This window comes from Triticum dicoccoides, chromosome 7A, assembly GCF_002162155.2.
Source record: "Triticum dicoccoides isolate Atlit2015 ecotype Zavitan chromosome 7A, WEW_v2.0, whole genome shotgun sequence".
NCBI lineage: Eukaryota > Viridiplantae > Streptophyta > Magnoliopsida > Poales > Poaceae > Triticum > Triticum dicoccoides.
Window position 1 is genome coordinate 482,063,213 of NC_041392.1, and position 10,649 is coordinate 482,073,861.

Sequence of the window (10,649 nt, forward strand, 5' to 3'; positions counted from 1 at the left end):
GCCGTCCGGCGCCTCCACCTCGCGCCGGCAGCTCGCGCCCCATCGCCCGGCCGGCCCCGCCGCCCGTTTGTCGCTGCCTCCCCGTCCCTCCTCGCCGGCGACCGTGCCAGGTGACGAGCTCGCCGCCGCTCGTCCCCACCACTGCTAGCCGCCCCGGATCCGGCAAGTCCGACGATCTCGATCTCTCTCTCCGACGAACCTCGTTCAGCGCACCGCCTCAGATCCAGATCCGATCCATTAGGGTGGACTTTTGCCTCCCCGTTTCAGTATTTTATGCATTTTTCGTCATGTCATAACTCTGCATCCGTAGCATCGATTCGTGTGTGTAGCATATCAAAATGTTCGTCTCGACGAGTACATCATTTCATCTCATTGCATCATTTTCATTTGAGCTCATCTTGATACCCAAAATGCTATTGGAAGAGGGCTATGTGAGGAATTTGTCCGATCTATTTCAGCAAATGGCATTTTGTCATTTTTGCCATGATTAATGTGTGCATGCTATGATCCTAAGCTCTACATGTGTTTTGTTAAATGCCATGCCATCTTTACAGGGGTGTATGCCATGTATCTTTGTGATCTTTGTGATGACTAGCACAAGCATGCAAAGTAACGTAACCGTTGATGCTGATTTCAGGGACTTAGAATTTTACTAAGTCCTTGTCCTGATTTTGTTGTTATGCCATATGTTCATGTTGTTTCCTAGTGATCCATGCCTTTTTTGAGGATGATCAGTAAGGATGTTTTGTTTATATTGTGGTGCTCTATCCTTCATGTCTTTGTTTGCATTTATGGAGCACCCTAGTTTGAGTCAATCGAGCTCTACTTTTACTATAAAATGTTCCTGGCAGATTGTTGACATGTTTAGCGATTTTGCTGAGGATGTAGCCATTGATCCGTGCATGCTATGATGTTGTTCTTGCCATGTCTAGCTTTTATGCCATGTCTTCTTGATGGGTGTATACTTAGTTTGTCATGCCATGCTCTGTAGTGAGTGCATCAAGCTCGTAAACATGCCTACTTGTTAATCTGTTTTGCATGCTCCAGTTTTCACTAAGTCTGAATCTGTTTATGTTTTTGCCATGTTCACATGCTTGCAATTGTATTTTCTGATCGCTTTTGGCTCATGGTCACTAAGGGACTTTTGTTAAGTGCGTTGAGTATCTTCATGCCATGCTTTGCTTTGCCATGATATGTTCCTGTAGCATGTAGTTTTCATGCTCTAAAGTTTGGTTCCTGATGATAAATTCCAGACTTGTGTTAATTTTACTAAGTCTGAAACCTGTTATCTTTTGCACTTTTGCCATGCTTGTTTGAGCCTGTTAATGGATGAATTAGCCGTAGCTCAGTGTTCATCTTTTGTCAAGCATCTTGAGTGGATTCCTGCCATGTATTTTGTTGCCATGTTTGAGTGTTGTAGCATATTTATCTTGATGCATTTGGATGGCTACTTGTTGTTTATCGCAGACCGGTGCCATATTTGTTTTGCTTGCCATTTCCAAACCGTGCATCCGATCCCGGTGATCTTTATATCGATTTCAACCGAAATCAACTCCTCTTTCCAGTGGCACTCTTGGATTTCCAAGTTGAGGCCAGGTACAATCAATCCTTTCCAAATCATGCATATGCATCACATACCGCATCCCGCATATCATGCCATGTTCATGTGTTGTTTGGTTACTATGTTGTGTGCTTCTTTCCGGTGTTGCTTCTTCTGGTTGGTCCCGATAATGTTGCGTTTGTGAGGACCCATTTGACTATGTCCGTTTGTCTTCTTCATGGACTCGTTCTTCTTCCTTGCGGGATTACAGGCAAGATGACCATACCCTCGAAATCACTTCTATCTTTGCTTGCTAGTTGCTCGCTCTTTTGCTATGTCTTTGCTGCGATACCTACCACTTGCTTATCATGCCTCCCATATTGTTGAGCCAAGTCTCTAACCCACCTTGTCCTAGCAAATCGTTGTTTGTCTATGTTACCGCTTTGCTCAGCCCCTCTTATAGCGTTGTTAGTTGCAGGTGAAGATTGGAGCTTGTTCCATGTTTGGAACATGGATATTTTGTTGGGATATCACAATATCTCTTACTTAATTAATGCATCTATATACTTGGTAAAGGGTGGAAGGCTCGGCCTTATGCCTGGTGTTTTGTTCCACTCTTGCCGCCCTAGTTTCCGTGATAACGGTGTTATGTTCCCGGATTTTGCGTTCCTTACACGGTTGGGTTATAATGGGAACCCCTTGACAGTTTACCTTGAATAAAACTCCTCCAGCAAGGCCCAACATTGGTTTTACCATTTGCCACCTAGCCTTTTCTTTCCCTTAGGTCGGCCGGCTCAAGGGTCATCTTTGTTAAACCCCCGGGCCAGTGCTTCTCTAAGTGTTGGTCCAACCCAGAGCACCGTGCGGGGCCGTCCCTTGGCAACTTGGGTTACGTTGGCTCCCGTACGCTTAGCTTATCCGGTGTGCCCTCAGAACGAGATATGTGCAGCTCCTGTCGGGATTTGTCGGCATAGCGGGTGGTCTTGCTGAACTTGTTTTACCATTGTCGAGGATGTCTTGTAACCGGGATGCCGAGTCTGATCGGATTGTCTTGGGAGAAGGAATATCCTTCGTTGACAGTGAGAGCTTGTGATGGGCTAAGTTGGGACACCCCTGCAGGGATTTGATCTTTCGAAAGCCGTGCCCGCGGTTATGGGCAGATGGGAATTTGTTAATGTCCGGTTGTAGAAAACCTGAAGTTGACCTTAATTAAAATGCATCAACCGTGTGTGTAACCGTGATGGTCTCTTCTCGGCGGAGTCCGAGAAGTGAACACGGTGTTGGAGTTATGTTTGGCGTAGGTTGTTCTAGGATCACTTCTTGATCATAGTTTTATCGACTGTGCCTTGCCTTCTCTTCTCGCTCTCATTTGCGTATGTTAGCCACCATATATGCTAGTCGCTTGCTGCAGCTCCACCTCATACCTTTTACCCTACCTATAAGCTTAAATAGTCTTGATCGCGAGGGTGTGAGATTGCTGAGTCCTCGTGACTCATAGATACTTCCAAAACCAGTTTGCAGGTGCCGATGATACCGTACAGGTGACGCAACCAAGCTCAAGGAGGAGCTCGATGAAGATCGTGTTCTTTATGTTGTTCCGTTTCTAGTTGATCAGTAGTGGAGCCCAGTTGGGATGATCGAGGATCTCTGTAGCATTTGGGGTAGTCTTCTTTTATTTTGGGTTCCGTAGTCGGACCTTGATTGTATCTGGATGATGTAATGCTTTATTCATGTATTGTGTGAAGTGGCGATTGTAAGCCAACTATCTATCTCTGTCCCTTATGTATTATATGGGTTGTGTGAATATTACCTCACTTGCGACATTGCTTTCGATGCGGTTATGCCTCTAAGTCGTGCTTCAACACGTGGGAGATATAGCCGCATCGAGGGTGTTACACTTGTGCCAGAATATGTAGGAAATATCGAGTGCCCCGGATTTGTGTGTTGAGTATCTTGGTAGTTGTCTTTGATCGATTTTCAATTAATGTTTTAACTATGAACATAGGAAATGTCTGATGACGAAAAGGATTTCGGTATTTGCAAATACTGCGAAGACGAGCGCGGCCTGTTCGACGGAATCTTCCTAGATGATGATAGGCACTTCAGCATCAAGCTGGACGAGAACTTCGAAGTGGATACAGTAAGTCACAACGACAAGTCCTTTTTCGTAATTAAGCATGACATTTGCTTCATTTGCTTCAACTTATAATTTAAGCATGACATTAAGCATGACAAGTCTTTTTTTACTATTCTACTAGCGTATCCCCTGCCATGCAAGAGTTTTTGTATTGGATAAGATAGGTTTCAGTCGTACTATGGAGGAAAAGAAAGTTTACATGAAGACTGAGCATGCTTATATTTTCCACGCAAAATTATACAATTCAGACGACTACACCTATTTTGGATGCAAAACATGGCGAGCACTATGCAAGACTTATGCATTTGAGCCTGATATGGTTATCACCTTTGATATTCGTTCGGAAGATGATATTGAAGGTAATACCGACATCTGGGTCGATGTGCAGACGCCTCCAGTTATACCATTATGTAAGTTTCTCAACCATATTTATGTCTTTGATATTGTTTATTCAAAAATAGTTGACAACTAATTTGTATTGTCAGCTTATTTCGGTGCAAGCAAACATGTCCAGCGCTTGGTAGACATGACCTACTACTGTCCCGGGGCTGAACTAAACTGCGAGGAGCTAAGTCATTATGTTTCATGGCTTTAGGATCTTGATACTATCAAGAAAAATTTTCTTCCTGCATTTAGAAATGGTAGTACTGAAAACGTGCGACCAATAGTGTTCGTAATGAACTACGGTCACATCTATTTAGGAAGGATGGTAAGATTTTTACTATTTGTCCTCAGTGCATCTTTTCCATACATTATTTTTGAAGCTAAACTTCATTGCTAAGTATGTTACCATACGATGTTCTCCAACAGGGACTCCCGATGAATGTTGTGCCTTATGGGATCGAGACTAAAGGTACCATGAGTATTATTAGCTTACGTCCAAGATATCCTACAGATTACTTTAGTGCATTTAAAATTAGTGACGGATGCTTAATAGTGCAAGACTGGACCAAATGTGTGATGGAGAAGCGCAAAGAAGTACTAGGGGGCAGCAAACAGATGCGCTACCCACGATTAGGAGACAGGTTCATCTGCATTCTCCAACTTGATCAAGGAGGAGAGCTACACATGTTTTATGTTATTTTACCTAAGAGAGAGCAGCAGGAGTGATTAACTAGCTAGAAATGAGTTTGAGGATGATGATGTGCTACACTATTACTATGATGATAAAATAGCTAGTGTTGGTGGTAATGACTATGATGATTATTATTAGCTAGTGTTAGTGGTGATTAAATAAATACTGTTGGTGGTAATGACTATGATGATGATTAAATAGCTTGTGCTGGCGGATTAGATTCAAGTGGAGGCAACATGTGGTGCACATTCAAAGTACTACTAGTCCAAACTAGATCAAGTTTGGATTAGTAGTATACTTTTGACATGCACCACATATTGCCTCCACTTGAATCTAATCCACCTTTATTTGACACACTGTTATGGACATAATGATGTAAACCTCATAACTGCTATTGTACCAATATTTGTACGATGGCGCATAAATACACTAAAAAATAAAAATAAAAAGAATACTAGTAGCGATGGAGAGAAAACACGCTGCCAGTAGTTACATTAGAAGTAGCGTGGGAGTGAACAAACGTTGCAGCTATTTGTCCTAGCAGTAGCGCGTGTACTGCTAAGCAATAGCTGTAGCGCCTTATTAGTAGCGCGCCTACCCGCGCTACTAGTGAGCACAAAACCAGCGCTACTGCTAGGGTTTTTCCTAGCCTCCTTATGGATTGATACCTTGGTTCTCAAAACTGAGGGAAATACTTATGCTACTTTGCTGCATCATCCTCTCCTCTTCGGGGAAATCCAACGCAGTGCTCAAGAGGTAGCAAGGCGAAAAAAGTTGTCGTCGACTGGTCTCAGGAACCCGTTGTCGAGCACGCTCGTCGAGTGCATGCTGAAGGTTCTCCAGTCGAGTGCGCTCAGCCAAGTTGGCCAGGTGCGCCTCCTCCAAGGCTCGGGCCTCAGAGGTTTCCCCAACGATGGGCGTGTGGAGTGCATCCATGTTGCGGCGGCGAAGCTCTTCTCTCTACTGCGAAGAAAGGGGTTCGGGGCGGTACTCCTCGTGAACACGTGACGGATCACCGTCACCATCACTGTCGTCGTCGCGGCGGAAGCCAGGAGGACTATGTGGTCCGTCGACCATCAGGACTTCAGCCGCAGGATCGCTGCTATCGCATTCGGATGCGGTCTCGACGGAGCCGGTCGAACAGGTCGTAGAGAGTTTCGTTGGGCTCGATTGCCGCGACTTATGGGGTGGCCGACTGACGAGCCACCGCGTGTTTCACCCACCGCTGAAGCCGTGATCGACCAGATCGCTTGCGTCGGCGAACAGCAGGGAGCGAGGACACCACGGGAGCCGACCGATACTAGGCCGATGGCTGCCGGAGAAGGACGCCGCGAGCGCACGTGCACGCGCGAAAGTGCGTCGCCCCGCGGACGGGGAGCGCCTCGACGTCGAGGGGAGCTTCCTGATGCCAGGCGGAGTCGTCGGCAACGAAGACGAGCGCGCCGAGACGGATCTCGCGGCCCTCAGCCAATCCACCGCCAGAAACCATGATGATGGGAATCGGAAAAATCGCAACTTCACCAAAAAGTCGCTAAGACACCTGCCCCACGGTGGGCGCCAACTGTCGTGGTTCTAAGACTGACAGTAGAATGAGGGGTAGGTATGAGGAGGCAAGATCCCAGCTATGGTGAAGTTGTACACACAAGATTTACGAGTTCAGGCCTTCACGATGGAAGTAATAGCCCTACGTCTCGGTGCCCAGAGGCGGTCGACTGGATTATATGTGTGTGGTGTTACAAGGGGTGCGAACTCTTGTCCCTGAGGAGGGGGTGGCTTATATAGAGTTCGCCAAGCCCCTCCCGCCCTCAGTTACACAAGGTTTAAAGTGCATAAAGATGGGGCGTTTCTGGTAACGCTAGTAATAAAATGACATAAATGACCATTATGTCTACAGAGTAAACCTTCGACCGTTGCTGTTCAGAGTGGCTTTCGATCTTCTGTCTGTCGAGTGATTATTGCTATGGTCGAATGACATATAGTCTTCCGAGTGGAATGCTTCTGGTCGAGTGGATGATGGTATCCCTTGAACGCTTCTGACTTTAGGGTGATGTCCTAAGGGAGGGTATCTAGGTCAGGCCTATGATCCTACCCTAGATACATAGCTTCATCAAGTGGCCCTAGCATTATTTTTTGAAATTGCATCTCATTTATATTAGATCAATACTCCCTCCGTTCCCTATATAAGACCTTCTAGCTATTTCAAAATATTGACTACATACATAATAAAATGAGCGAACATAAATGCTAAAATGTGTCTACATACATATGAATCAAGAAAAAGCTAAAAGGTCTTATAGTAAGGAACGGAGGGAGTAGAACACCGTATACAATCAGATATAGGGAAACTGAACCCACAGATACGAAAACTACCCTAAACAAAAGGGAGACTATGATACAACTATATGCCTCCAAATTCTCGCCAAAGTTGCAACCGTAGTCGAGTCATTGTACCATGGTAGCTCATGCCAATAATGGACAACATCAAGAAATCCAACCACTGAAGTATACATACAAAGACCTGCAGAGAAACAAAGTGGCCCTAGCTAATGTTGCCTCCTTCGCACACAAGTCAGCAGCGAAATTGGCAGAGCCTATTACAAAGTTTATAGTGCAGAAACTAAATAAGCCTGATACCATAAGCACTTTATTCTGCATGCCAATCATGCGTTGATGGGAAACACAAATAATGTGTTGATGGGAAGCACCGGAAACTTGAGGCATGGTATCAGGTTACTCATCTTTGCTTTATCAGATACCTTGAACATTCCAAACTTAGTTAGCAAAAACATACTACTAAGAAATGATGAGAATTCAAAATCATCAAGAGTGACTCACTCCTGCAACGATTCACTGGACTTGTCCATCACGGATTCCTTAATGAAGCTCAGAATTATCATCAGGAAGCACTGCCACAGTTGACAACCCGTCGAACAACGGCTTTTCATCCACACCACCATCATTATTGCCATCCATCAAGAAGAAGGAATGCGGAACAAGGCTTTCTCTGAACCTATGTTTCTTAAGATTCAGAAACACGCTCCATTCATACCGTGTGGACAAACTGCCATCGGCACCAGAAATATACTGCAGATATTGCCACCGAATGCCTGTCTCTCCCTTTCGAGAAAGGAGGAGCAAATCTCCTTGGATGTCCGGCACTAGAGAGAAGGCCACCACCTGCAATTTGATCCGGTGCTTCATTGACCAGGCCCAGCTGTGGTGATCCTGTAGCACCCAAAGATCAGCTGTGCCACCGCGGAAGGCATACAATCCAAGAGTGTCGTTCATCTCAAACAGCTCAAGAAGGGGGCCCTCGACGGGCGAAATCATATGCTGGAAAGACTCGGCCACGGTGTCGAACACCAGCATGTCGTTGACCTTGCCGCTGCCACCAGGCAAATGCACGGGGTGCCAGTAAAATCTGCCGTCTGCCAGCACGAGCGGGTGCCAAGAGAGCATCATCGGCAGCGCATGCACCTGATGCCCGGACGCCCACGGATCGAGAGGTTGCCCGACGCACCTGAGCTCGCCGGATCCGACGGTGTGCACGTGGTACACGGCACGGCCGTCCTCGGCTCTCTTCAAGCAGCACAGCACTCTGTACGACCCCGATGGGCGGTGAGGGTACAACCCGGAGATGCAGGCGGCGTGAAGCAGCGGGAGAGGAGCGCGCTGGCCAGTCGCCGGGTTGCAGATGTGGAGGCCGCCGTAGGCGACGAGGATGAGGAGGCCGTCGCAGGAGGCGAGCACGTCGAGGTCCCCGGCGGTGGCCGTCCGCGCGACAGGGCGCTGCTCGCGGGTGCAGTGGTCCAGGGCGTCGATCCTTCTCTCATGGGTTTCTCCGGTGGTGACGAGAGGGAGCGACGGCTGGCGGCGGTGGTGGGCGAGGAGGAATTTGGAGTCGGAGGTGAGGCGGCGGTGCCAGGAGCAGCAGACGGCGCGGCAGCGGAGGAGGGGCTTCGGCGGCAGGCGGATGAGAATCTCCCAGGTGACGATCTCATCAGGGAGGTGAGGCCCGCCGACGGCCGCCGCTTCTGCCATGCTCCTCTCCTACTGGATCTTTGGGGGAACTTGTTCTAGCGGCAGAAACACCGCAGGAAAGGGAGCATAGCGTTCAGGATTTCAGGTGAAGGCGCCTTCAGCTTTTACACCAAGTGCGTAAGCAGGCGGATTCTAGGTGAGGCGGGTTCGGAATTGTTGGGCCAGCCGAAACAAATACACTCACGAGGAAGTGAAGTACTGTAGTAGCCAGGACGGGCCATGGATCTGGTGCAAAAACTAGTACAGGCACTGCATGTTCCTGGCGCCCAACAACCAAAGAGTAGGCAGCAGTGAAGATGGATAGCGCCCGAGGTAGGCTGGCTGAAAATTAATACAGATGCAGCGGTCAGCAGTACTGATGGGTATGCAGCTACGGGTGTCGTGGTGAGGAATCATGAAGGTACTTTTCTGTTGGCCAGAAATACAAAACTTCCTGGAATCACGGATCCGTATAGTGCGGAACTCCTTGCAGTTAGAGACGCTGTCCGGCTAGCAATGGAGATGAATTGGAAACATGTTATTATTGAGACGGATTGTCAGACTATCAGGGATGAATGGGAATCTGCCGACTGCCGGTCGACGGGAAGTACTGTGATCAGAAAGATTAAATCTTAATTCCTCCGTTCCGAATTACTTGTCGCAGGTATGAATGTATCTAGATGTATTTTAGTTCTAAATACATCCATTTCTGCGACGAGTAATTTGGAACGGAGGGAGTACATCCCAAACTTTCAGGGTCTTAGCATCCAATACGCTCGAAGAGAAGCCAATGAAGCTATTCATTATTGTGCAAAAGAGGGATTAGTTACTGCTTCAAGTGTTGTTACGTATGATATAACCCGTGAGTTCTTGATTGCAACCATGCAATCAGATGTAAATCGCCTGATTATTGAATAAAATTGCCAGTATGGTGGTTATAAAAAAGATGACAGTTTAGTTAGTCGGTCTTGAGAGATGGCAGTTTCTTAGACAAATATGGCATTTTCTGAAAATAAGGCTCGAAACTATCATTTTTCTAGAAAATGTCATGTTGCTATGAAGAAATTATCACCCCGGATACAATTAAGACTGCCAGAAAAACATTCAAAATGCACGTCAGCCAAATAAAATTTCCGTTCTATTTTTTAGGCAATCATGCATTTGGAACACACATACATGGAAAAAAATGAAACACACGGCAACAAGTAGCTATTGTAAAGACCTTGCACGATAGAGCCTAAGAGAAACGAAAATACAAACAAATACCAAGGCTTCTTGCACACGTCAAAACTGTCAATCTCCAACACCGTCAAGACGCTCGCCGGAGATAGAGGAGAAAGGCCTCCATCGTTGCCATAGCTAGGGAGGCACCATTGTTGTCAGGGCTTTGTGAACCAAAGACCGGGCCCACCGCAAGCGGCAGGGCACATAACGTTGTAGCATGTCGGCCGGGGTCGTCCCCTGTTGGGGAACGTAGCATGCAATGTCAAAAAATTTCCTACGATAACCCAAGATCTATTTAGGAGATGCATAACAACGAGAGGGGGAGAGCTTGTCCACGTACCCTCGTAGACCAAAAACAGAAGCATTAGGTTAACGCGGTTGATGTAATCGAACGTCTTCACGATCCAACCGATCCAATTACCGAACATACAGCACCTCCGTGTTCAGCACACGTTCAGCTCGATGACGTCCCTTGAACTCTTGATCCAGTAGAAGGTCGAGGGAGAGTTCCGTCAGCACGACGGCGTGGTGACGGTGATGATGATGTGATCTGCGCAGGGCTTCGCCTAAGCACTACGACACAATGACCGGAGGAGTAAACTATGGAGGGGGCACCGCACATGGCTAAGAGAACTATTGGTGTGCCTTTGGGG

General features: G+C 47.0%; 1 protein-coding gene across 1 annotated transcript; it reads right to left on the bottom strand.

The window, feature by feature from the left end:
- Window positions 1–6,994: 6,994 nt before the first annotated feature.
- Window positions 6,995–9,131, bottom strand: LOC119332672 (F-box protein At5g49610-like). The gene is made up of 2 exons (XM_037605830.1): window positions 7,588–9,131; window positions 6,995–7,508 (listed from the first exon to the last, which is right to left on the bottom strand). The coding sequence occupies exon 1, from the start codon at window positions 8,791–8,793 to the stop codon at window positions 7,627–7,629; it is 1,167 nt and encodes a 388-aa protein (XP_037461727.1). The 5' UTR covers window positions 8,794–9,131; the 3' UTR covers window positions 6,995–7,508; window positions 7,588–7,626.
- Between the last annotated feature and the right edge of the window lie 1,518 nt (window positions 9,132–10,649).

Excerpts from the sequence above, each read along its gene's own strand:
- LOC119332672 (XM_037605830.1), bottom strand. The coding sequence starts at position 8,793 with ATGGCAGAAGCGGCGGCCGTCGGCGGGCCTCACCTCCCTGATGAGATC.